The sequence below is a fragment of the Myotis yumanensis genome, unplaced genomic scaffold, assembly GCF_028538775.1.
Source record: "Myotis yumanensis isolate MYYU_CA2020_CCGP unplaced genomic scaffold, mMyoYum1.0.hap1 SCAF_9, whole genome shotgun sequence".
NCBI lineage: Eukaryota > Metazoa > Chordata > Mammalia > Chiroptera > Vespertilionidae > Myotis > Myotis yumanensis.
The window spans coordinates 65606376-65634100 of record NW_027223760.1 but is presented as its reverse complement, the minus strand read 5'-3'; the positions used below and the strand labels follow the sequence as shown (position 1 = coordinate 65634100).

Genomic DNA, 27725 nt, shown 5'->3' with positions numbered 1-27725 from the left:
TTCATGACAAAAGCAAACAGGTAGATTTTTGTTAAGAATCTTCAGGTTGGTTGATCTAAAGGCTTTGAAACTTGATAAATGCATACGTCAGACTAAAGAAATAAGCTTTTGAAACAAAGTCCTGGGAAAAGAAGCTGGCTTTGCACAAACCAAGAGTTCAGTCCTTCTGTTTGAGTATTTTCAGACAATCATTAGTAAGGTTCGCAAGGAGACGGAAAAGAATGATTACTGGCATTGCCACTTAGGTATGAGGATGCGCTGAAGTCAAAAGAGAACTTAGGAATGATGAATGAGTACCCCTCCCCGCCTTCCTGGACGACTCTGGTTAATAAATAGGGGTATCTGGCTAACTGGTTCCACTCTGGGGGTTGCTAGTTTCTTTCTAGAAATGTTCTCCCAAGAGTAGCTGTTACATTGTGTGGCAAATGATTAATTCTGTTACCCCGGATTTTGCATGCCTGCTTTTAAGTGTGACGGGCTTCAGCCTTGCAGTGGAAAAAGTACAAAAGTCACCTTACGTCTTACAGCGCAACAGTTTTAATAGTACTAAAACAGGCAGGACAGTTTCGTAGGTCGAGGTTGAAAGCAACCTTGCCTTACTTAACATGCTTCTACGTAGAAGGTTTCCTGCTCTCCCCCATTCCTTCACACAAGTGCTTCTAAAGTGCATTTCTCAGGCATTGAAAACAGCACGGGTGGCTCTCCAACACCAAGCTCCTCATTAGAGCGCCGCTTCCCCACAGGAGGTCTGCACAATTCCAGCGGCGCTGCCATCTCTTAGAGCGGTGGTGCCCCTCTCGCTCCCACAGGTGATACAAGCAAGGGTGGAGGCCACAGAACAGCTTTTTGAAGATAATAATTAGGCCAACTTCCTGGGTGGCGGGCATCTTCTCTTACCACAAATAAATATTTAATGCAGCCTTGAGTCTCAGACTATTGAAAACTCAATTGACACTTCCATTTCCAGGAACGTGAAATCGCGTGTGGATATTCTAATTTGGTGGGACTGAGACACCACGCTCAGAGGCAGGCCAGAATTCTCGGGTTTGGGGCTGGGGGTTGGGGAGCCTCGGTGGGAAGAGAGTCCGCCCGCTACGGCTGGTCCTCCTGGGGGTCCCCAGGGCAGTCCGCCTCCTCCAGGGCTCGGACCCCCTCCGGGAGCAGAGTGGCGCGGACTTTCCTCTTCTCCTTGAAGCGCCCGGAGCGAGAGATCTTTAAATTGCGGCGGCTGTTGCCGGCTTTGTCCGCGCACAACTTGTCTAGCTTGTGGGGCTCGCTGGCGCTCGCCAGGAGGTTGGGGTGCTGATTCTCCTGGGAGCTGTTAGTCCAGTCCGGGCTGGGCGGCGCGGGCTCCCCGGGGGCAGGCTGGGCGGGAGGCTGCACCCCCACCGAGGCCTCCTTGCTTTTCTTCCTGCTGTTCACCAGCGATTTCCACCAGGGGCCCGAGCTGCCCGTGCCGCCGCTGTCGGCCATGGCCGGCCGAGGGTCCGGGGCGCCGCGCAGGGAAGGCCTCGGCCGCAGCGGTGCCTCTTTCCCGGTGGTCTCGGGCGTCCACTCCGCTCCTTCTCCCGCTGCTCGCAGCCGGGCTGCGGGGTGGGATCAGAGGCAGCGGTCTGCGCTGGGGAAGAAAAAAAACTTAGTTACTGGGTTTGTCAAAGTCACGCCCCCATGAGCCCCCTGCCCCCCATCTCATTTCCTCCCCTTTGCTCAGCGCGACACCAGGAGACACCAGGAGGAGCGAACCCCAGAGATGCGCATCCCGCATAAGTCCCCGAGGGGCCCACGCAAGGGCGCGGGAAGATGACCTCCAGGGCGCCACCGTCTGGCCACGGGACTGAGTCTTGGCACTGCCCAGACTTAACCTTCGCCTGGCCTCCTGGGGCAGGAATAGCAGGGGTCAGCGGGCCAGGGGCACCCGGAGAGGCCCCTGGCATCTGGATTAACTGAGTCCGAGAGGGAAAACGCTTGTCCTGTCACTCGACCAGACTGAAGGCGGATGGATGCCCGGGGTGACGTGACCCGGTCCAGAAAGGCCTTCTCTTGAGTTTGAATGAGCAGCGGGAGGCCGTATGGACAGGTAGCAATTGCGTTCCTGCTATAGGGGAATACTGCGTATTAGACCCCCATCAAAGGCTTCTGCTTCATAGGCTTCTGTCCCAGGACACTTTTCTTTCTTTTCTGTTAATCCTCACCCAGGATGTTTCCCATGTTAGAGAGTGGGAGGGGGAGACGGAGAGAAACATGATGTGAGAGGGGCACACGATTGGTTGCCTCCCACAGGCGCCCTGACCAGGCTAGGGATTGAACCTGCAACTGAGGTACGTGCCCTTGATCGGAATCGAACCCGGGACCGAGACCCTTCAGTTCTCGGGCCAACGCTCTATCCACTGAGCCAAACCGGCCAGGCCCCCAAGATACTTTTCAATGTGATTCTTCAGGGTAATTTACAGGCGAGGGACACGCTCATGGTGCTTTCTTTTAAATTCTGCTTTTGACATACCTTCTGCCTTGTGACTTTCAGAGAAATATGACTAGACTTAACTTCCCTTGAAAACCACCAGCCTACTTTTTTTATTCCCCCTTGCGTCTCTTTGAAGCCACCCCGATGATGGTTGTGATGAAGCCAAGTGGCAAATGTCCTCCCCTTAGTTCTGTATTAAAATATGCCCCGAGGCTGTTGGTGCTAGGCAACCCTTAAGGCTGGTTCTTTTCCTTGCGCAATCGCCTTCTGCAAGGAGAGAGCCACGGGGAACTCCATACCGACTTGCGTCTTCCCGGCTTTAAGAAGTGCATCCTGCGGAGCGACAAGGGTGTGTTCAGCACTGAAGGTGCCGATAATTCCAGAAGCCATAGAGTCCTCTGCCCGCGGTCTGTGGGGGTCTGCCCGGCACTAACTCCACGAATGCGCGGGGTTCGCTTGCGCCGCGGCGCATTGCCCGGTGTCCGCCGGGCTCCTTCCCAGCCCCGCGCCCCGCGCTGCTGGGATCAGCCCTAGCGTCCGAGAAAGAAACTAAAGCGCACTTTGTGGTTGGAGGCTGTCCTGCCAGAACCCGCGACAGCAAGTCTGAGCGCCCACGGGAGACGGCGCGGCGGCCTCTGCTGTGCGCAGGGACCGCCGCGCCGGCTCCTCCCCAGGACGCCCGAGGGCACACTCCTGCTGCGACTTGAAAACAATAGGAAAAAAAATGGCCAAAAGTTCTTTCCGTACCCACACCCTCCGGCAAAGTTTGCAGTCGGGTGTGCAAACATCCTGCTCCCTCTACTTTACGGATCGGAAAAGCACCCCCAAGTTTTTCCCCCGGTGGTGGTGGTGGTGGTGTGTCCCGAGGCCACGTTCTGACTTCTACCTACACTTTCTTCTCTGCAATGACGTGCGTGCACAGAAGGGTTTCGCACGCATTGCTCACGGGAAAGATTGCACAAATGTACCCAGAGCGCCGGCGGCTCGCAACTTCTCTTCGGGCGTCAGAGAAGCCCCCCAGAGAGACACCCAGGAACGGGCTCCGTCAGGGCGGACGCAGAACCAACCCGATCGCTCACCTGCTCAGGACCCCCGTGGCTCCGCCGGCGACAGTGTGAACGGGGTGCGCTTGGGCCCACCCGGAGGCGGTCCCGGGGGAGTCCGGCTTCTTTGGGGAGGTGTGCCCGCCGAAATCTCCGCAGCCCGGCTAAGCGGATTGTTGGCGGTGGTTTCCCCAGGCACCTCCGACTGCTGCGGGCGGCGGCGGCCCCGGGCTCGCTGTGCGGAGGGACCCGCGGCCAGTGTGTGCCAGCTCGATGGCCAGGTGAGTGCCCAAGCCGCTCTCTAGCTCAGCAGCGGTGCATTCTCGGGAGCGTCCTTCTTCCCTGCCCGCACCGCTCGGGAACCGCCGGGAGATGGGACCTCGGCTGCTCACTCAGAAGCGCTGGCCCTTCCTACGCGCCGGTCTCTCGGACATCTGCCCACCTGCTGGTCATTCGCCAAGTGATTCAAGCCACCTGAACCCAGGGGCAGCGGGAAGGAAAAAAGCCCCCACCCAAAACAGCAACGCGGGAGGCGGCCGCGGCGGCCACAGGTGCAGGTAGGCACTTTGCATGTCCGCCCTCCGGGGACCGAGATTGGACCAGGTCGCGGGCGTGGCGCGGCCTCGCGGAGTCTGATTGGAGAAAGGCTGTGAGTGCGCCGCGGGCGGCTCCGACTCCTTCTCGCAGAAGAAGCGGCGGAGGAGGCCGGAGACCGGAGGGCGGAGGGCGGGAGGCCGAGGCCCTCGGCGGGCACCGGTGGATGAAAGTCCCGCACCTCTCCCTCCGCCTCGACCCTGATTTATTTCCCGCTTCCTCTCAGGGCCCCCAACCAAGGCTACTCAGCTCCGACCGCAATTTTGTTAACTCCCAGGCTTTGTTTCATTTCCAGGCACAATGTTGCAGCCTAAGGCGCTTTTAGTTGAACGGCTGTAATTTTAACAAGTTCGCAGCGTGCCCGCCGGGCACTGTTCCAAGTGCTTCTGTGGATTAGCCCGCTCATTACAGCAACCCTAGGAGGCAGGTACGGTTATTGTCCTCACGTGACAGGCAGGGGACCCTAGCCCGGAAAGGTTAAGGGTTGCCCAGAGTTGCAGGGCTGGTAGGAGGCAGGGCCCAGCATCGGATTTGAAGCTAGGAGGTCTGACTCCAGCTCCCCCGGTCCTAACCAGCACGTGATACCGCAGCCTGCCTGCTTTGGGCTCCTCGAAGGCTGAGGATGTGACTTCTCTCAGGTGTGGAAGCCCAGGCACAGACAGCCCCGAGCCGCCGCAGAAGCTGGCCAGTGAATCATGTCAAGGTTCAGGGAGCTTTAGCCCTGATCACATGCCCCTTATTTTTATTCATTGGACAGAAAGGCATAGACATAAGACAATTTCACCATTGAAGCCAGATGTGCAGTCTCCTTCATCTTCCAGAATGCTCTTCTCTTGCAAAGAACTATTTTGATGTTCCCTGAGCTGGCTCATGATTCCTCTGAAGGCTGAGTATGGAGCAGTGGTCCCCTGAGTATCTCTGTTCTGGAGACTTTCTGCAGTACATAATAGTGAAAGACATAGAACTAACAGAAGTAAGTTGGACAGGCTATTCCAATGCCTGGCATAAAAATAAAAATGCTTTATATCGTTAACGTCTTACTTTAGCATTCTTGGATTTTTAAAAGGTATGAGCAGCAGCGTGTATCTGAAAGTGATGTATTTTCATGTACTATTGGGATTCGTTTTAGAGAGTAAATGTCCCATGCTAGCACCAGGACTGAACAAAGACAGGCCACCAGCGGTGAGGGAACGAAAAGGAGAGACAAGTCACCATGGTGCCACCTCATTGCAGCTAAAGACAGTGGGCCAAGGAGAGAAACCCTGGTCAGAGGTATCGTCACCTCAGGAAGATGTGGAGCTGGGTTGCTGCATTGTTGATCCAACAGGTGAAAAAAGGAAGACATTTAGGGAAAAAACAAAAACAAAAACCAGTACTGCCAACTGGCTGGCCCCTCAGTTCGTGTGGTTTAATAAAGGGGCCAGCGTTTTCTTAAATGATCATCTACCGACTGATAAAAAAAATCATTCTCTCCCACCCCTCCCATTTATACTGAACAATTCTGATATTTCTGTTGTGTTTTGCTAACTTAGTAACGTCTTACAAACAACGCTTGCATGCAGTAAAATGTACATGGAGACATGAGCGCCAAGGACAGATTAAGGGAGTAGAGAAGGGGTGGGCATTGCAGACAGAGGGCATGGCGTGTGCAGAAGCCTTGAGGTGGGAAGGCACTTAGGATTTTGGGGGAGCAGTGTCATCTGAAGCACTGCAGGATGTGAAGCGGGAAAGGGGGTTAGTGTCAGACAAATACAGCTGTGTTCTGCTTCTGTTGATCCAGGAATCCTCCTGTTTGGTTCTGTAAAGGGCACACGGGCTGGTCCCACATTTCCGTGTTGGTAAGCTGGGCATCCTACAGCGTTGATGCCTTTAAAGGTGACTCATCTGCCCAGTGAGTAGCGGGTGACATTACATGTTACAGAATTTCAGTATGCTGAGACTGAGCAGTCATTCCTTCTTAATAATATTTCATCTTGTCATTTTTCATGTTTCAAAAAAAATGTACGGATGGTTTGAGTAAAGAAGCTTTACTTATTTTTTTTTCTTTTTAAAAATTAAATTTCTCGGGTGAGCCTTCAAGTGCAATAAATGACTATACTCAAAGACACTAGAGAATGAGTTTCTAGAGAGCAGGATTTGCATACTGGAAATGAAATCCAGAACTTCAGGGGTTAAGTTTGGCATCTGCAGTCCTCGAAAACCTCAAGTTGCACAGCCATGATTGATGTTTGGGGATAGTCCTTTTACTCTTTTTGCCCTATTTTCACATTTACTCCTTTCATTCTTACTCTCCCCTTCCCATCCCTTCTTTTTTCCGTGTCTTTTTACAGACTCTTCCATTCTTTGAAAATTAGATATGTGTCTCCCATGGCCTTTTCCTTTATAGTCACCAATGTACTGTTAGTTTAATATTTCTTTTCTCCTTTCTGTACTAGTATGTTCACATTAGTGTTGTTGGACTTTATCAACATTTTAAATTTTTTTATTGATTTTTTTTTATTTTTAGAGAGAGAGGAAGAGAGAGAGAGGGAGAGATAACATCAGTGATGACAGAGAAAATCATCAATTGGCTGCCTCCTGCACGCCCCATACTGGGGATGGAGCCCGATCCCCGGTCAGGGAACCTGACAGGGAATCTAACCTTGACCTCATGGTCCATGGGTCAAAGCTCAACTACTGAGCCACACCGGCCAGGCAGTTTATTAACGTTTTAAATTTAGGCAACACTGGCTGATAACATACAAGTTTCAGCACCCACGTCTGAAGTTGAAACCTACTTTTTGTAGCATCTCGTCCTATAGCGTGTCAGGTTAACATGAATGCATATCTAGAAGTACAGCAATTATAGGCACAAAATATTACTGATCATTTTAGTTTTACACTTGAGTTAAGCAAGGCTGACCTGTACAGTGCATCCTCTCTCTGAAATTCAGTCAACACCAGCTGACTCTTCCTAGCACCCCATCCCATATTACTGTATGCTCCCCATTTTTCTTAAAAATTATTTGTAGGAAAATTTAAGGCCTATGTCAAAGGTGATTTACTCTAGAAAGGATTTCAGAAGCTAGGGGCCCTGCCAGACAAGACCACTGGCCACATGTTCATGGCGGGAGGATTTTTGGGACAATGAAAACAAGAGACCCATGTGAGCACCCGCCATAGTCACAGCTCTGCCCCCAGATCTTTTCTGTTCCAAAGGAACCTGATTGTCCGTGCAGACCTGTGGGTGGGCCTGGGCATACGTCACTTCTGGGCTGTGCGAGCCTCCAGGCTACGACCCTTTGGGACCTACACTGAAGAAGAGAAGTATCTCCTATTAACCACTCGATGGGGAGTGAGGCCTCAGCCAGAATTCCTTCCCTTTTGCCCCAGGAGGCTATGCGCACTGAAGTTGTTTTGGTGCCCAATTGTTTTCAGCAGGAGATTTCACCCAGATCATTAGCCTGCCACAGACGGAACGGGTGGGGTTTAGATTGGAAATCATTTGCTTGGTGTTTGTCCCTTAACTAGCCTATAATTTTCTTGTTATTTATTTGTTTATTGCTGAGTTTCCTCACTAGAAAACGAGTTTCATTTTATTTAATGATCCTTTACATAACACCTCCTATGTGACCTGCACAGTTCTAATTGCTTTACAAATATTAACTCACTTAATCCTCCTAAAGGCCCCATGACATAGGCATTGTTAAGTGCAAACTTAAACTACTTGCCCAAGGTCACGCAGAGTCAGCGTCCAGGGACCTAACCAGCCATTGTGCTGCTGTCTCTCCATGAGCACTAGGACATGTCACTCACGAAGCGTTAGGACCTCGCGTGTTGCCCCGCGATAACAGCTCTCAATATTGCAGATGAGTGACCATCCAGTGCAGAAATAGGAATGCTTTGTGGGTTATAATAGGACTGACTTGTAAGAGATGTAATAAAGTAGCAATGACATAAAATGTTGATCCATCATTACATGGACTAAGAGCCTGGTTTTCTTTACTTCTGAGGTGTGAGCCCAGGAGGTGGACCGATGAGCTGATGAGCTTGTATCTGTGGGAGGAACACTCTCTGCGGTGAGGCCTGGGGACATGGAGTTGGGTGGTAGCCGGAGGGAGGAATAATAGAAGGCCGGAGGCTGGCTGCCCAGATTGTGTTAAACATTGTCCTGAGGGAATGAATGGGTGACCTGGACTCTAGAACAAGACTCCGCAGCACACCTTGACTGCCTCAGGAAACGAAGATCATTCCACTTTATTGCTCGTTAGAAAATCATTGATGTAAATAAAAGTCACGTGTTAACAATCCCAGGTAATGTTCTCTGGCTCGTCCCCTGGTTCCAGGTCAGGGCTGGGGAAAACTGGCTCCTGTAAAGGTGACCTGCCATCTGCAGTGACTTTCCCTCTTCAGAGGGTTGACTCGGTTCTGCTGCGTTTGCCAGCTTCTGTTTTTCTCTTTTGTGGTTTGTCCATGTCAACTCGTTATGTCACATGAGTGCAGGGAGCAGGTGGATTTCTGATGACAGCGTAACATGATGCGGGAGGTGAATCTGTTGGTTTCCTCTCCTGCATCAGGCCAATGTCAAACTTACATAGTTCGACATCCATAAGAAATAGCTGCTTTCCTACCTCACAGGTGGCCAGGGGAGGTGTACCAAAATGTGAGGACTCAGCTCCAATCAGTGCTAACACAGGCGCATCGCTCGCTCGCTGTACACGCTGTTAGTGAACATTCAGGTGTATCCGTTAGATGTAATTCATTTACATAGTGAGAGAAACTGCTTCAGTGGTGGCTAGAAACCTTTTATAATAATGGCAAAGTAAACATTCCTACCTTGGACTTCTCAGGTTATCTCGGGCTTATTCAAAAGTGGGTAGTGCTCTTTCCTCTTTGCAATGGCAGAGCAGCCCTGAGAAGGAGATGCTACAAACCCCACAGTTTTATCTTAGAAAGTTGAAGCAATTTTCTCAAGGTCACAAGACCATCAGAGGTGGAGTTATTTGGATTTGGCTTGAGTTACTCTGTCTCTAACACAGTGTTCTTCTTATATGGCTATTTGAATCTCATATTGCTTTTTAGTTAATCATCCGATCATTATATGTTTGTTGGTATCATATCAAGAGAGCATCATAATTTAAAAAGTCTAATTAAGTCATTGTTTTCTAAGTTTCCCCCTTACAACAATGCTAAGTCATATATGGTTGCTTAAGGGGAGGGGGCAAAAGTAGGTTTACAGTTGTGAGTACGCAAAACACAGAATTTATTCTTGCTTATTCATTATTGTATTATTTTCCATATGAACTGTAAACCTATTTTTGCCCCATCCTGCACTAAAGCCCTATGGAATCTCAGAGCATTCAGAGCTCAAATGAGGGCTGGGAATGGTAATTATATACATTTCTTGTGAAAAGACTTGATGGTTGGTTTGAATTACTAACTGCTTGGCTTTGGGAGAATTACTTAATAGCTTCAGCTCTGATTTCCTTAAACCTAAAGTGGGGCATGCTATCTCCATCTCCGGGTGGCTGCCAAGATGAAAGCAGACAGTACCTTTACTAAGTCCTAGCACTGTGCCCGACACATAATAGGCACCCCGTAAACCTTAGTGCAGTGGTTCTCAACCGTGGCTGCACATTAGAATCACCTGGGAATCAGCTTTTAAAAAGATTCCCAGGTGATTCTAATGTGCAGCCAAGGTTGAGAATCACTGCCTTAGTGCCTCCCTGACTAGCTTCTTTCATTGGCCGTGTGGACGCCACAAAGCCATCACTTTCAAGTGCTTTTGGAAAGTCATGGTCAAGAGCCTTAAAGCTCCCTGTCATTATTGTGGGTTGGGGCCAGGTCTTATTCCCCCAGGACCATGATGTACACAGACACTGGAGTATTTAATAGACGGTAACTTGCTCCGAATCTAACCTTTTCAGGAACACACTTGATGATCACATCAAATCAAGCTGGCATTTTCTGTATGTGACTCAAGAATGCACTTTATTCTTTCAGCACCCAAATCACATTACCTCTGGCCAGAGGAGGAAGTGTGCTCTGCTCAGCTGAGCTTGAAAGCCACGCTACCAGAAAAGGGATTAACAAGTCATAAGACAAAATCCTCAGGAGTAAGGTCACCACCAGCCTGTGGCTCGGGCACAAGCCAGGGCTGTGCTGCGTGTCGCTGCCCCATTAGTTCCTGGAATCATAATACATAACCTGCCCCCGCATCCCTGAGTCATAATCGAAGGAGGGGAAAGACAGGAGCGCCGTGTCTCTGTTGTCTTAGACAACACAGCACCATTCCAAAAATTAGTTTCTATTTTACTAAAGTAACATATGCACATAGTTATTATAGGGCTTCTAGCAAATTACAGAGGCTTTTTACCATAGTTCTCCCCTCAGTCCTCCCCAACCACTTTAAACATTTTTGTTTTATTGAAAATGTATCTTTAGCCCAGCCCACATGGCTCAGTGGTTGAACATCGACCTATGAACCAGGAGGTCACGGTTCAATTCCCAGTCAGGGCACATGCCTGGGTTGCAGGCTCGATTCCCAGTGTGAGTCGTGCAGGAGGCAGCCGCTCAATGATTCTCTCTCATCATTGATGTTTCTGTCTCTCTCCCTTTTCTTTCTTTTCTGAAATCAATAAAAAAAAATATATATATTTTTAAAAATTTCTCTTTATTGTTCAAAGTATTTCAGATGTCCCCTCCCCCATCCACCCCACCTCTGCCCCATCCCCAGCCTTCAATCCCGGCATTTACACAACTCCAGAATTCTAAACAATATGGGCATCACACTCTCTTCTGATTAATATCCCACATTCTCTGTTAATTTCCTATTATGGTACCTGCAGATTTAGTTCTGCTTCTCTTCTCAGCGTTCCCACCGGCATCTTATCAGAGCCTGTGTCTGACTGACAGTGTTTATGTGATTGTACCTGTGTCAGTATCGTGTAGGCTAAGCGTTGGTGTGTACAGGTCATTATATCTGCTTTCTTGCTTTTTGCCTTTTCCTGTAGTTAATAATGGCCTCCCCTTCACTCACCCCCCCAGTTCTAATTTACTTACCTTTGTTGCCATTTCTAATTTTTCTACACCTTCCAATGGCTTCTTGGTACACTCTTGACAAGTTCAATCGTATCAGGAATATATGTCTTTCTTCCTGGTTTCCTAAAATGACCACTCGTGGACACCTTCTCCTTCAGTGTGTGCTGGGCATGTTCACCAGGAACCTTGGCCGGGGGCAGTCGATCACATGCGAGCTGGTTTAAGCAGGAGGGACTGGGTAGCTGGCTGAATCTTAGGGATCATTTAGATATGTTGACAGATAGATGGCATTTGGTGCCAGAGTGGATGCAAAAGGAGGTTGAGAAGCAGCATGGAGGGTGTGCCAAGGGGCCTGGACAGCCATAGAGGGAGCATGGGCAGGGGAACCTGAGCAGAGGATGGGGGTGAGGGCAGTGTCACAGCAGCCGCGAAAGAGAGGATTTTGAGAAGAAGGGAGTGGTCAATGTGCTGGCAACTGAGAAGCCAAGTAAGCAGAGACCGGAAGCTGCAGTGAGGCGGGGAGGTCGGTGGGCTCCCGCACGAGCAGTCACGGGGCGGTGGGGGTGGATCGAGCATGAGCACCAGAGCCGGACCAAGTGATGTGCAGGTGTGATAGCGTCTCCACACCTGTTCCCACACATCTGGCCTCAGTGAGAACCCATGAGGGTTGAGCAGGCAGGCTTATGGGGCCACCACACTGCCTTTCCATGACATCCCAGCAGTAGACAGGTGTGGTTGGGCTTCAAAAACTCACTGGGCAGCAAACTGCTAAAATTCCCGTAACTCTAGTTTGTGAGGCTGCATTAGGATGATGCTTTATAACTGCAAAGAAAGGACACCAGTGGCTTAAGCATTCAGCCCTGGTCCTCTGCCCACATTGGTTTATCTTCCCAAATATACATTTTGTTGTGAAAACCAGATATGGGGGTGTCAGTGTGACCCCTTCCTTCCTTTCAATCCTGGCATCAATTCAATTCAGTAAGCTTTGACATCCCTTCAGTATCTTTCATACCTACGGCTCTCGCTCCCTACTGAGGGGAGTCAAGTTGAGGTTGCCATTGCTGGAACAGCATCTGCTTAGCTTGGTGTCTCTGTTCTCACCTCTATCCTTCACATGTCACCAAACTGCTCTTCCGAAGTTTGACTTTTGCTTGGCACACAGGTTTCTTATTCCCTGGCACAGCCTGCCTGTTTAATCTAGTCCCTCTTACTTCATGTCCTGGTCAAACCCAACTCTTTATAGTTTTCAGAACTTCCTGAACTTTCATATCTTTATGGCTGGCACCTGCCTGGGGAAGCTGGGGAAAGTCTCAGGAAGGAGGTGAACCTTGAGTCAAGACTTGCAGGATGAGTGGGGGTGTGCCCAATGGGCACGTGGTATCCACGGTTCTTAATCTCAAGGACTCTGCCCTTCAGTGGAGACAGATGTATTCATAATCTCAGGACTTTGTGATAACCGCTGGGTTAGATGTACCGCCTCCAGTACGAAGGCAGGGGAGGAGGTCCTTGAGTATGACACCTTTTCAACTCAACTTAGAAAAAAGAAAGGGCACCGCCTTATTGGCATTGACAAAGCCTCTAAGCCAATCTCTTGACCCATAGGGTCTAACAGGGAGCCTTGCACATAGCAGAATAAATCGAAGTGGAACAAAATAATGGACTTGGACAGTGTGACACGCCTGAAGATAGGGAGTCTTTCTGATCACACTCATGACTCTCTCCATGTTTTAGGACATTCAGTGGATCTCATCTGTCCCCTCCTCTCCCTTCCCCTCTTCTGAATGATGGTGCTGCGGGAAACTGAGTCAGGCCTGTCCTGTATTTCTCGGTTCTGTGTCCCTGGGTACTCCTATACAGTTCCAAGGTTCCAGTTGTTACCTCTGGTGAGTCACTCCCAAATCCTCGTCACCAGCTCGGGTTGGTTAATACAATTGCTCTTGAAACATCTCTGCTTGGAAATTTCACAGGGATCTTCAATCCTGTCCAACAGTGAATTCATCACCTTCCTTACCTCTTCCACCCCTTTCCAAGCACCCCTAGCTCTTCTTTTTTTTTTAAAAAAAATAATTTTCTTTATTGATTAAGGTATTACATATGTGTCCTTATCCCCTCCTTGCCCATCCCCACCCCCCAGCTCTTCTTTTTGTGTTCATTTTAGTAAATATTAGCCAGTCGTCAAACTAAGGAACCCGAGAGTCATCCTTGGTTCTTTAATTCAATCTACAACCAAACCTTTTCAACTCTACCTCCTAAATCTAACTCAGTCCTATTTATCTCTGCCTTGTTACCACCCACCCCAGGCTACATGACCTCAGTCCTGTAGGACAACAGGGAGCATCTCACTGCCTCCCTGCATCTATTCTACTAACCCTCCCTACCGCCACTGCCTACATATTCTCCAGTGGATCCATAGTCAAGCGAGTTATCTAGACTGTGTCATCCATCCCTAAAAACCCATGAATGCTAAACGCAATGTGGAACCCTGGGTTGCATCCTGGAACAGAGGAAGAAAACCTGTGAAATCTGACTAAAGTCTGGAGTTAAGAGTAATGGGCCTACCCTAACCGATTTGGCTCAGTGGATAGAGCATTGGCCTTCGGACTGAAGGGTCCCAGGTTCAATTCCAGTCAAGGGCATGTACCTCGGTTGCGGGCACATCCCCAGTAGGGGGTGTGCAGGAGGCAGCTGATAGATGTTTCCCTTTCATCAATGTTTCTAATTATCCCTCTCCCTTCCTCTCTGTAAAAAAATCAATAAAATATATTTAAAAAAAAAAAGTAATGGACCAGTGTTGGTTTGTTGGTTTTGATAGATGTACCGTTATATAAAACTAGAGGCCTGGTGCACAAATTCGTGCACGGGTGGGGTCCCTAGGCCTGGCTAGCGATCAGGGCCAATCCGGGCTGAGTCATGCAGTCCTGATTGGGGCTGGCCAGCAGTGGGGAGGGAGTGTGGGAGGTTGGTTCTTTAATTCAATCTACAACCAAACCTTTTCAACTCTACCTCCTAAATCTAACTCAGTCTTATTTATCTCTGCCTTGTTACCACCCACCCCAGGCTACATGACCTCAGTCCTGTAGGACAACAGGGAGCATCTCACTGCCTCCCTGCATCTATTCTACTAACCCTCCCTACTGCCACTGCCTAGCCAGTTGGCTAGCCAGTTGCGGGACATTGGCTGTGGGAGCGCACTGATCATCAGGGGGCAGCTCCTGCATTGAGCATCTGCCCCCTGGTGGTTGGTGCATGTCATAGCTACCAGCTGGTCATCTGGTCATCCAGTGGTAATGGTTGCTTAGGCTTTTATATATATAGATACTAACATTAGGAGAAATAGGTAAGAAGTACGCAGAAACATTCTGCAGTATCTTTGCAACTTTTCTGTAAATATTAAAATATTTCAAAATTAAGTTTATTTTATAAAACCACATTAGTAGCTTTCCTCTCCCTTAGATTAGGGTCTCAAATCTGTAACACGACCAGCTTTCTCTCTCCAGCCAGACTAAACTCATTCTTTCATTTATTCAGTGAGATAGGCTTCTTCATTGATTCCAAGTCTGGCCCATTAATAAGTGCCTGATAAAATAGACATTACATATTTATACTCAAGAGACTGAGTCTAAATTTGGGGATTGATAGGGCTCAGGAATCTCAGTTGGGTTTGCCCAAGGAGTCAGGACAGCCCAGACAATACTTCAACTTCGTGGCACATACTTGCCTGTGCTCTCCTCACTACCCTGCCTCTGCTCTGCCCTTGACCTTCTGCACCAGCCCCCCACCAGGTGCCCACTTATGTTAATGGGAGAAAGAAAAGGGTCTTCCCCCACCCACCCTGTCCCTGTCCCACCTCCCACAACCCTCCTGTGGATGATTTAACAGTGGGCTTCTGGAAACGATACTGACTCCCTCCAGATGTAACTGCTAGAGTTGTCCCGATGGCAGGAGTTTCAAGCCAGGTAAGAGGACACGCCAGGCTGCCAGATGGCGGGGAAGATAGGCCTGGGTGAGCAGGCTCAAGGGGAAAGCAAGCTCGAGGGGATCAAGTGTTGCCATCGTGTACAAGAAAAGGAGTCAAATGAACCTCGTTACACATCAGAGAGCCCTGTTATAATACCCCTGTAATTACCTGGACTTGGATTTAATCTGGGACAAATCCTTCTTGTCTTATGCTTCTTTCTTCCCCTCCTCCATGTTCTATCCTTTCTCCTTCTAAGTCATCGCTCTTAAAATAATGATAACAAGAAACAACTATTACTAATTACTTTAGATCATCATTTCACCCAAGACATTACACTCAGAATATTTCCCCCGTTTTTTTCAGGTGAGTAAATCCATTCCCAAGCTCGTACGCATGCAGCGGATAACAGGCAGAGCTGGGATTTGAACTTGAGTCTTTCTGGCTCTAAAACTTTAGTTCTGTTCTTCAGCAAGTGGCCTGGAGTGATTGGCTGTAAAGGTCCTATCTCTCAGTGAATGAGTGGGCCACTGGAATTTCATCTCAAGCAGGCTCTGCAGGGGGAAGCTGGCAAGGGAGAGGGCAGCGAGCTGGGGACTCAGTGGGATGTTTGTGTTTGGTGAGAACAGAAACTTTATTGACAAAATTCATCTGGGAACAACATTCCCAGAATATTTTCTCTACCTCCACCCCCGCCACTTCCGGACATGGATTTCTTATGCATATTCCAAAATGATAGACAGAAGAATTTAATGCATTTAATTCCTTTCCTTCCATTTACACGATCATAAATTACAAAGTATTGTCCACTTCACAAAATAAAACCATTTCCAGATAATTTTTGACAGTATCAAGAAGTACATCAGCTACAACAAACCCATCTGTACAGCTGGGAGGAACCAGGAGATCAGGGACTCAGCAAAGTGCTTTCCCCCCACCAAGTGCCCAGGAGTCCATCGGGGACTCACCCGGTGACCACACTGCTGCCTCTTCCTTCCAACCCCCTTGTCACAGTAATTTTCTCCTGGTCGCTCCAAAACAACACAAGTGAGTAACTGCATCAATCATCTCAGACAATCGGAGGAAAAGACTGAAGGAAGAAAAAAGTCTAGATGTACAGTTTTTGATGTTTTAAATATTTCCCCTATGTTACAAAATATAGAAATCTTGGTGTGAAAAGCTCATGCTAAGATAAATATAACCAATCAGAACTGTAGTAATAAAATCATATTAAATTATTATCCATAATAATGGATACTACTCTGATCAAAGAGGAGCAAATACTCATGGAACCCAAACTTATTCATTCTTACTTTGAAAAATAGGCTTGTTTATAAAACAAAAATGAAAAGAAAACCAACAATTATTCTGCAAATTCGCTTTTCACAAATGCAGAAATGCGGCAAAAATACAATTTGGCATTAACAGACGAACTCTGGGTGCTTGCCTGCAAAGAAAAGGGGGAAAAAGGCTAACTTTTTATACAGCCCAGATGCAACCAGGGTGGCCAAATGACCTGATGTAAAGTGACCGTATTCTGCGTGTTCTGGGATATGCACACATGATATGGAAAGACCATGACCAATTCCAAACAGACTTTGAGACTTTACGAAATTTTTATGGGAAGAAAGCTTGTGGATGTTCCAGACCATTCTACAATCGCTATAAACATATGCCATACGATAGCACGATGCCAGTGCTTAACAGCAGAACGGATCAAAAGCAGGGACACCGGCGGCAGGTGAAGTTTCACTGGAAAGCACGGATAAGGACGGAGGTATGTCAAGATAATACTGCATTCATGGCAAACTTCCCCAGGGATCACAGCACAAAGGCAGGACAAGGTACACAGGGCGATAATCAATGCACTGCATTGAGTTCTATTTGCTAAAATAAAGGAACATTCTCGCAGCTAAAATAAAAATCCATTTTACAATATAAGTCTCATTTAACATTTAACATATAGAGTTGTCTTTCTTTTCGTAAGTGGGAAATGTTTAATTGTATCAAGTACCTCTATGAATGAAGTTCCCTTTCATTACTGTATAAAGGTCTACACTGGTTTTTAATAAGTTAAAGAAAGATTTATTAATCACTCTTCTGGCAAAACACACACATACGAGGCACGGCGAAGACCCCGGCGAGGGCTTTCTCTCACCCTCGCCCGTGCTGTGCTCACGTGGAGGGAGCGAGTGTCTATGAGACACAGTAGCCGACGTGGCCATCCACTGCAGTCCAGGAAACTCCGTCACTTGTTTGGAAAATCAAGTGTAAGAAGAGTTTTTTTATTCCTTGAGCCTTCTGAACTTCCATGGGCCTGGGGCCGTTCAGCCCATCTCCCTGGTGGGTTAAAACAAAACATCTTCGTTTTCTATTAGAATCTGCACAATCAGCTTCTGGTACCGCATGTCATGGAGGGTGGTGAGCATGCTGTCCTCGGGCGGCCTCATCAGGGTGGGCCCAAACACGATCCCCAGGTTCTCGGCGTTCATGAAATTGTCCTTTTCATTCATGGTCACCCTGCAAGGCACACACAGAGACATCCATCATCCCAACTCGTGCACATACTTTAATGCTGACAATGCACGTATGCCCCCAAGAACTTCTCTGGTTTGGAAATTTGCAAAAGAAAATTAAGAATGATGTGGGGCGCGGCTACAGTGTTTTGGCCAGGTTCAAACCTCGGACTAATGAAAGGACAGGGTCCTCTCATTGCCACGTGCAAGTCCCAGCTGGAGGGCAGGGCCCTCCCGGCACAATCATAGCCAACGGCTGTGGTTGTAAGCTTGAACCTATGGTCCGAACACGTAGCCCCACGTGCCTTGTGATAGAGTTTGGGTGCATGTAGTTAAGTGAGGTTGAAACTCACGAGAATGCTGTAAACAACTTGATCACGCCCCTACTTTGCCTCATGGCATCTGCTATAAAATAAAGACACGGCTTGTGGGCGCTGGCGCTGCCTCCTCATCAGGGAGCAGCGTCCCACCGAGACCCAGCTTTCATTCTCTTGTCTGTCTTTTCTGTCTTTTCTCAATCCTTTCACCTCCCTCCCCCCTGCCCCCCACCACTCAGGGTCACTGAACCAGGCTGAGCTGGCATGGCACATAAGGCGCCCTGGGGCTGAGTATGCCATGGCCGTGCCGGCTCCCCACAGAATGAGAATGACAGAAAAGCATTTTTAAAGAGAGAATTTTCTCATTGTTGGCTCTTTTTAGATTATGGACATTGCCTCAGCCAGTGCAAGCGAATTACTAAGTGAGTCTGATATAGACACAATCTTTAGAATCAGAAAAATCGGTCCTTCTAACTGAAGACTCGTGAAACTGTCATGGGGAGAATATGGGTGTGAAGGGGCGGATTGCTAGCTGACCCGCAGTGCGCGGAGGTTTTAGTCTAGGCGGGGTTCGCGGAGGAGGCATCGGGAGGCCCGAGCTTACTTCTTCAGGTGGATCATCAGGTACCGGAGGGTCTCATAGTGGGCGGGAGGCAGCAGCATCAACACCTCGTGGACGGCTTCCAGCCTCTCGTCTGCGTTGGAGATTTCTGCGAGGGTCACACAGGAGGAATGTCAGTGCAGCCCGCGGCATGCAAGCTTGCAGAGATGTAAGAAGTTAGGCTACCGACAGAGGGGAAGTCTAACGAGTTCATGCAACTTCAGGCAACATTTCACTGAAAGTAATGAATTTGTTCGTGTCCTGCCTCGTCCCAGAAAGGGTTTGAGGCTGGGCACCACGTGGGTATTGCATGCCCACTGGGTGGGGGGCAGAGGCTGGCCCTCCCGGAGTTTGCAGCCTGCAGATGCTTACAGTTAGCACTCGTACAATCGGGGCTTTGCCCAGCTTCTTCTCAATGGTGGATCTGCCAGAAATCTCACCACCACAAGCTTTAATTTACACCAGATCTCACTTGGTAGCGTTCCCTTAACGTTGTCTAAGTCTTTCCTGGCAGGCTTTCAGAACTTTATCATTGGCAAGGGCGCTGGCCGACGAGCCAGGCAACTCAGCCTGCATTAGTTAGTGGCACTTTCCACCAAAGTGTTGGCATGGTGAACCCTGGTGTGCAGTCCAGGTTAGGAAGAGGATATGAGGCACATGACCATGGGAGGAAGCACGCGTGCTCTGCTTGTTAGGTCTTTGGCAGCCACCCACAGGAAGCTCTCACGTCATTCCTCCTGCGACGGAGGGCTCCCTGCTGCTGGAACCTTCTCTACTCAGGACCGCCAGGACCCAGGAAGGAAGGACGCTCTTACCAGGAAGCGGGGCCACAGCTCCTCTGCAAAGTGCACGAATCCCTGACTCATTACATACTTAGTAGCACTTACCTCTCAAGACGATACGTTTTTATAAAACTTCTTCAAAATGGGGCTTGGCATCTATGCCATGCATCCCAGCATCTGAACCCCTTTCTCACTATGTTCCAAGGCAAAGTATAGACCCCCTACCTCCCCCCTGCCCTCTTCACCACTGTGGTCCTCTCTCTCTCAACAACAGTGGGCCAGCGTGCCAAACACAGAATGAGCAATCGTGGGCTGATGGACGACCGAGGCTGATGCTCCATTCCTAGACCTGTGAGCCTTGCTCTCCTCTGTAAAATGGAATTGCAATATTGGCTTCATCAGGTAGATAAGATGAAACGAGAGGACACTGATGAGAGTTCCTAGCACAGCACTTGGCCTGTTGTTAATTTTGAGTAGCATCAATGGGAAAAACTTGGGGTATGACTACAATCGATTAGCAACAGCATTCTCCCTGATGATGAAAGCAGCTAATCTCCACAGTCCTCAATGAAGAACACCTCATTTTTTCTACTGCAGACACATTCTTGCTTTCAGCGTCTAACAGAGTAGGCCTGCACAGGTTCCCGGCACAGACGGGCTGATGGGCAGAGACAGCTGCCTGGCATGCGGCTTCAGCTCAGCCGAGTTGTCCTGGTACTGGCTCCACGCAGCTGGGGCCCGGTGCCTGCTTTCCCACGAACTGTGCCATTGTGGTTAATTGCAAAGCAAGCCGCTCAGGCAATAATTTCAACAGCTCTGTGTTTGAGTGCTCTTGAATTCAAAAGCCTTGTACTTAAACATTTGATACGAATGAAAAATTAGTTCTTATTACTTACTTGCTGCTTCTATAAACTTGGAATAGGTATCATAGGTGATGACAGGAATGGGTAAGTCTCTGAAATACAGTTTCAGGGCTCCAGTGATGATGTTTATGTCTGGGTAGAGGTTGGCAGATATGTCCACCTTTTCACCATCTGCAAAACAATCAATGGCCCAATTCCTAATTAGGAGCTGATCTGACCAAGTTAAAGCATGCCCAGGGAGGAAAATAAAATCCAATGAATGCTCCCTTACAGTCTCAGCTGACTACTTCCAATCACACTGAGGCGCCGGGAGTAACACAAAGGAGTTTGGTGAGAGGGATTTTGGGTCTGAGGGTTAGTGTAGCCAGAAAGGGTAGTGAAATAGACTTAAAATGGTTATTTGGGTCCCAGCTCACGGTAATTTGGTAAGTAGAAATTTAGCCCAAAATTCATATTCTGGATTGTACCCAGATTCATAGAATACAGTAACAACCAAATTTATAATTAAAAAAAAATCAGTAAGTCCTTAAATAGTTCTACCAGTATTTTTTGAACTTGGATTTGAAGATGATGTACACAAAATAACTGTTGAATATCTTCAGTTTCTACTGTCTCTTTCAGGCTCACTGAAGATGCTTTTAGCTTGATTCCTCCTCCCAGTCCCTAGGACTTTATTTTGGGAAACCTTGCCCTTCCCTCATGTACAGGCAATATTATATTTCTTACCATTTTTACAACCATTTTCAAAAATCTTCGACCTTTTGTTTTGCCCTTCGTAGCTATCAGTCCAATTTAATTGGCACATACTAGAATACATTTTTGAACAAAATCTGTTTTATTGAGAGACTATTCGCATCTTCTCTTATACAGAGAATTGAAAGAACAAATGCTTGAGCAAATTTGTTTCTGAGGATAAAAAAGCTGATGCCCAGAGAACAGCGAGAGTGTAGCAGATAGGCCACACGATCCCACTTACATATTTTACAAACTTGTATTGAGAATCTACCGTGTGCCAGGCACTCTTAAGCCCCAGTGAGTCAGCGAAGAAAGGGCACACTCACTCTAACAGCTCTTGTCAGGTTGGGAGTCAGACATGCAACTCAGCAGCTCTAAGGAGACTGGCAGACCGCTGTGCTGGAGACGTGGAAACAGGCAGGGGGGCATAGGAAAGGAAATGGAACTCGTAGGTCAGCGTGGGGCGGGCGGTCAGCGAGGATTCAGGGAAGAGGAAGGACAAGCGGACCCCCGGTTCCAGGCAGAGATGTGAGCGCATTATGGATGGACAGAGAGACATGGGCCGAGGGGCTTGTCCATGAAAACGGGAAGATGGGTTTCCATGTTGCCGGGGTGCAAAGTGTACAGGGAGGAGGAACTGGCCATGAGCTTGAACAGACGGGGCGACCAGATCATCAGAGACTGTGGATACTATTCTAGGGAGTGGAGGTTCTAGCTAGCGGGCTAGGTTCCACCCCTCCACTGGCTGCACCAGTATTCACTAGGTTATTCATTAGAAAAACAGAATTTTGGGCTCACTCAGCTTTCTGAATGAGTCCCCACAATGGGCCGTGGTGATCTGCATTTTTAAAAAGTTCCCTTATGACTGTGTCACATGGCCTGAGGCGCATATGACACAGGCATAAGGAACAAAAGGAGTTACCTCCTGCACTTCCACTGGCTTCCCCAAACTCACTGCATGGGGGACCCCACTCCCTCCCTTCTGCTCTCTTATTTGGAGCTTCAGGAGAAGGAGAAGAGTCAATAGGATCCTGACATGGGGAGACAGAGCATATCCTGGTGCCATGGGAGTAACCGTAAGTGTTGGGCAACCAACACAAGAATTTAATGGCACCAAATGTTGGCTGCCCATTCATTCAAGGAGTATTTTAAATTCACTTCCTTGTGTGGTCACTTGTCCACACTTAATAAAAGTACCCCCGAGAGAGGCGGAGAACGAGATTACTCCTCGGCTTCCTGAAGAACAGCTCTCAGTGGCCCTGAAACTCCGGTCTCAGCTTGAATAAAATCTGGTTCCCAAAGACAGGGCACTAAAAAGTCATCTGGCTTTCAAGCTCATGCTATGGCCAGTTCGCTCAGTGGTTAGAGTGTCAGCCCACGGACTGAAGGGTCACAGGTTCCATTCCCGGTCAAGGGCACGTACCTTACTAGTAGTTGCAGATTGGATCCCCGGCCTGGTTGGGGCTCATAAGGGAGGCAACCAATTGATGCGTTTATCTCACATTGATGTTTCTCTCTCTCTCTGTCTCTCTCTCCCTTCCTCCCTCCCGCCTCCCTCTGTTCCACTCGCTCTTTAAAGATCAATGGAAAAAATATCCTCAGGTGAGGATTAAATAAAAAAGAAGGCACAAACCCACCTCTATCAAATGCCATTTTGACATCCTCGATGTGTTCGGTGAACCCGGAGACCCTGTAAAGACCTTCCGACTTTAATCCTGTTAAAAAAGAGACAGACTTTAACCAGCTTCCAGCAACATCTAAGAACCACTCCAATTTCATATCTGCACTGTGTGCTATCGGGAAATGAGCAAAATCGTCAGTGCTTCTACATCATGCACTGTTCCATCGGCACTTGGACTCGTCCGTCTCCATTTCCACGCACATGTCTTCATTTGCTGTGGGACGGTGGAGACCTCAGTGATGGGGGCTTCCTCCTGCCTGGCTTTGTAAAGCGAACCCATGTTTATGATTCTCATCCACATGAACTCCTGCTTGTTTTGTTCATCAGCCTGCTGGATGCGATTTCACTGCCTCAGGCAGCTACTTGCTTTCTCTTCCGCATCATCTTAGTCCATGTGCCACACACATCAATGTATGCAGGTGTGAGATACCCATTATCCTGATTTTGTTGAAACAGCCCAATTTTATAGCCTTTTACAGTTACAAAATAGTCACAGGGAAGTAAAGTACAGCACAGGGAATATAGTAAAAAATATTGTAGCCCAGCCAGCATGGCTCAGTGGTTGAGTGTCGACCTATGAACTGGGAGGTCATGGTTCGATTCCTGGGCAGGGTATATGCCTGAGTTGAGAGCTCAATCCCCAGTGTGAGGCGTGCAGGAGGCAGCCAATCAGTGATCCTCTCTCATTATTGATGTTTCCATCTTTCTCTCCCTTTCCCTTCCTTTCTGAGATAAATACAAATGTTTAAAAATATTGTAATAACTGTGTATGGCACAGGTGTATAGATTGATTGGGAGAATCACTTTGTAAGGTATATAAATATCTAATCACTATGCTGTAAGCCTGAAACTAATGAAATATTGAATGTCAACTGCAATTGAAAATTTAAAAACGAACACAAATGTATAGCCTTTATATTATTTAGTCATAAATATGATAATATGTTAAATGTTTACATATGATTAATTTAATTATGTACCTTCAAATAAATGTGCCTTTTATATCTTCAATGTGCAGCGTATGATAAATGCTCGGCAAGCATGTGCTGAATGCATACATGGAAGCGCTTCACACATGAATAGTTTATGAATGAAACAGAAATTGATTTAGTTCGTGTGTGTGGGTGCACGCATGTGCACGTGAGCCTGTGCAGACCATTTTTCCTACATCAACAGTGGAGAGTCAATTTAACGATTCTAAGAAGGTTTCCTTGGCAACAGTAAAAATCAAATCCTTATATCAAGGGGCCTTTTCCAAACCTCTGGCTTCGATTTCCCGAATGCAGATGTCCACCACCATGGGCCGCTGGGCGTTGTGCGCCTTCACCAGGGTGGTGAGGTCACAGCAGTACACCTTCTTGATCCTCTTGAGGTCCGGCTGACAGTCGTTGGGGACGTGCTTGGAGCACTGCTTGTGTACGTTCAGCCCGCAGTCTGGAAACAAAGAAGCCACATTAGATGGCCCTGCCCTTTGGCCAAAGCCCAGCACAAATGACACGCTACCAAAAATAAACGGCGAAAACAGCCCAGGGTTTGCCTCATCTCCCTGGAGCGTCCACCCCACTCAGAGGTGGTCCTCTCCATCCAAGGAGTGTGAAATCTGAATGTATTCAGGAAACTCCTACATAATTCATTTGTTCTCACGAAGCTTTCTCTGCTGCTGGACTAATCTCACTGGGATAGTCCTGGTCATTAGCCAGATTGTTTGTATGTTTCTTTCCCTTTCGGGCCTGGGACCTCTGTGGCCACGTGTGGGCTTTCGGGTGTGGAGTCTCAGAGCTAGTCGTGGCTCATAGTGGGCACGTAGGACTTCTGCTCGGTTGTTTCTCTTAAGTCCTTGATGCTCCTCTTGTGGGAGACAAGATTACTCTCTCTGCGAACCCCTTCCTGGAGAGATGCCCACAGTTCCCACTCTTCCTCCTTGTGGGCAGTGGGGGCAGGCCATTTTCCTGCCACTTGCCTCACTTTGACACCTGCGAGTGGAAATGATGCCTACCTGGACACCAGTGGGAGTACCAGAGGGCTTACAATGCAGAACAATGCCATGAAATCTGATGATGCAAGTAATTATTTATAAAGCTCATATCAAGATCTAAAGCTGAAAAGGGGCTTTCAAGTTCACTGAACGCATTGTGAGCATAGCAAAGCCTCGAGAGCAGTTGGGATCCACTGATGGAATTTCTCAAACAATAACAGAGCCCAGTATACATGCTGGAAAATAAAAATTTAATGTCGAAGTTGTTCACAGTTGATGTGCTGCTTATTCAAAGTGCCATCTAATATTACCTGTCTTTCTAGGTATAAAGAAAAACAATAATAATGATATACTATATTCTAAGATATTTATATTATACAGATGACAAATATTATAATCAGCTGCTTTACAAAAAAAGCACTTAACCACACCAAGGATTTGAGAGGATCTAAACTTTTGTAAAATCATCAAAAAATTATTTTTGAAAATCACTAGATGATCTTTATGTAATGTTTACCAGCCAACTTCTCTCTGCCTGCCCTCCTTCCAAAGGAAAAACCATTCTCAATCATTTCAGCTTCATCAACATGAGAAAGTCACCAAAGCTCAAGTGAACTTCAATAAGACTTTGATAAATCTACTTAGTAGATGTAAATTTTGGCCAACTGAACGAAATAGAATTGGTTGGTCTTCTTCTTGGTTCCTCTTTTATAAAATGGGGATAAAATAGACCTTCTCGTAGGGTTATCATGAGGATCAGATAAGCTAATATATGTAAAGACTGGGGTGTGATGGACACTATGTGAGAATTCAATCAAAGAAATCGCAAATACGGTGATAGAAAACACAAAGATACCTGCTTAGCTGTTCTTAAGTTATTTCATTATTTTTACTATATCTTTACAAATTTCATTTAAAACAATTTGGAAAAACTAGGGTAAAAGATACAATACACAAAATCCACAATTTTAACCATTTTTAAGTGTACAGTTCGGTGGTCTTAAGCACCTTTACATTGTGTGCCATCATCACCACCATCTATCTCCAAAATATTTTTCATTTTCCCAAACGGAAACTCTGTACTCATTGAATATGAATTCCCCAGACCCTTCTTCCCCTGGTCCCTGGCAACCACATTCTACTTTCTGTCTCTGAATGTGATTATTTTAGTTACCTCACATAAGTGGAATCATACAGTATTTGTCCTTTTCTGACTGGCTTATTTCACTCAGCGTAATGTCCTCCAGGTTCATTCATATTGTAACATATGACAGGATTTCCTATAATATTCCCTTGTATGGATAGACCACATCTTGTTTATCCATTCACCCATTGCTGGGCCGCTGCTATCTTTTGGCTATTGTGAAAAATGCTGCCCTAAACATGGGTGTGCAATGACCTGTTTGAGTGGCTGCTTTCCTCTCCATGGGGTATATAGCCAGAAGTGGAAATGCTGGCTTACATAATAATTCTATTCTCAACTTCCTTATATACTTCGTTTAATATCTGAAGCAATAGTGTTTATGTAGAATGAAATCCTGATATTTTATTAAAATGAAGATGTTTTATAACAAATATAAAAATATTCAGGTTTTTCAAACTAATACATCTCCATATACTAAAAATGAAGTGTGTTTCATTTAAAAATGTTTAAAATATGTAAAATATGGAGAGTTGAGAGGCAAGGATTGTTCTTTTACCCTTTAATGATCAGTTTGCAGGTTTCCTGCTGCTCAGGGGAAGAATAAGGCTGTATGGTGGCCACTGGAGAGAAACACCCTTTTATCCCCGAGAAATTTGCTGTTCAAAGCTAATCCGAATCCCAGAGTTTTGTTTTCATAATATTGACTTTGGACCAATTTCTTGCTGAAATTGGATAATACCAGCAATTAGGGATCTTTTCGGTGGGTATAAGCAGGCAGGCAGAATTAATACCACTGAGTACTTCAGATAGTCTACCACTTTGCTCAGGGGTTCAGCTGGGAGGTACTCTGTAGCTCTCGCTGAGTCTTTTGTGTTAATGGGCGTATCTGGATCATTTCTGGAAAGACTGCTTTGAGCCTATGTTTACTGCTTGTCTCATGGATGCGGGGTGGGGACAGGTGGAGTTAACAGACATACATGAGCATCTACTTGAACCCTCCAGGCATCACTACCGGTGATTGCTGTGTCTACACTAGAAGCTAAGATTGCCCCTTTCAAGTGGAGAAAGGATTTAAAATCCCATGATCCTGTGAGCCCAAACGGGCAGTATGGGGAAACAACAGATCATCACAACGTAGTGTCATTACCTTATTTTATTTTAAATGCTTCATAAGAATTCTGTTTGTAAATCTCACCCTAGCAAGGAAAGTATCAGTCCTGGTGTTGGTGGAAACCCAACAGATATATCACAGGAGGCTGCTCTTGCTCCCGACCCGAACTGCTTGCCAGAAAAAGCATGGCAAGATGACGTAGAAAGCCCAGTCACACATTAATTTGGCAATTCTTTGCTATGTTTTGTTAGATGTATCTTAACAAGATGTGTTGTGTGCTGCTAGCAATGGGTATGTGTGTCCACTTCTAGGTAGAAAAACACCTAGGGTTTCAAAACGCTTTGAAACTATGTGATATCAAATCAAGGTTTCATTGTTATCTGATGGTAGAAAAGTTCTGAGCATGGGCTCTGGCGTCAAATCAATGTTTCACTGCTTAGTCTGTGGCCAAGGGCAATTAACAATCATCGGTAAGCCTCAGTTTCATCATCTATTTAATGGGGAGAATAACTGCATCTCCCCCAAGATCTGTTGGTGAGGCTAATTGGCATGATAAAGAGAAAATGCCTAGCTCAGTGCCTGGTATGTGATCAATGTTCTCCAGTATTATTATTTTCATGCCCTTTCTTTTGTAGTAAAGTGGGGATGACAAAGAAAAGTGGTTTTTCTATCTATATGATTCTATTGGAATTCATGTTGTTTCCTTTTAAGGAATCCTGCCTATTTGGGGAGGCAGGTAGGCGCCTACAGAAGTGCATCTGCTTGCATTTTTCTTGTCTTACATAAACAAGCCATTCCTCTCCACTCTAGCAAATACCTAGAAGGATGCCTGGAACCTTCCAGAAAGCTAGACTTTTGAGCTAATCTGGGCCTATTTCCCAGCTCTGGAGAGTTGCCCTCCAGCTCAACATGGTGGCACTTCATATA

At 47.1% G+C, this 27725-nt stretch overlaps 2 protein-coding genes across 4 annotated transcripts in view; both read right to left on the bottom strand.

The window, feature by feature from the left end:
• Positions 1–514: 514 nt before the first annotated feature.
• Positions 515–4050, bottom strand: PRR15 (proline rich 15). Of its 3 annotated transcripts, none has more exons than XM_070424497.1 (2): positions 3541–4050; positions 515–1618 (listed from the first exon to the last, which is right to left on the bottom strand). In XM_070424497.1, exon 2 carries the CDS (start codon positions 1471–1473, stop codon positions 1093–1095), a length of 381 nt encoding a protein of 126 aa, XP_070280598.1. In that variant the 5' UTR covers positions 1474–1618; positions 3541–4050; the 3' UTR covers positions 515–1092. The 3 variants fall into 3 exon arrangements, with proteins under 3 accessions (XP_070280598.1, XP_070280599.1, XP_070280600.1); XM_070424498.1 differs by having other exon boundaries at positions 515–1613; XM_070424499.1 differs by lacking the exon at positions 3541–4050 and adding an exon at positions 2761–2968.
• Positions 4051–15745: 11695 nt separating this feature from the next.
• Positions 15746–27725, bottom strand: part of CHN2 (chimerin 2) — a 225993-nt gene continuing 214013 nt past the window's right edge. The window contains exons 9-13 of the mRNA XM_070424496.1: positions 23829–24002; positions 22525–22602; positions 20186–20323; positions 18511–18616; positions 15746–17593 (exon numbers count right to left, since the gene is read on the bottom strand). Of these exons, the coding sequence (XP_070280597.1) occupies positions 17422–17593; positions 18511–18616; positions 20186–20323; positions 22525–22602; positions 23829–24002 (668 nt within the window). The 3' untranslated portion in view covers positions 15746–17421. The remainder of the gene's footprint in view (positions 17594–18510; positions 18617–20185; positions 20324–22524; positions 22603–23828; positions 24003–27725) is intronic.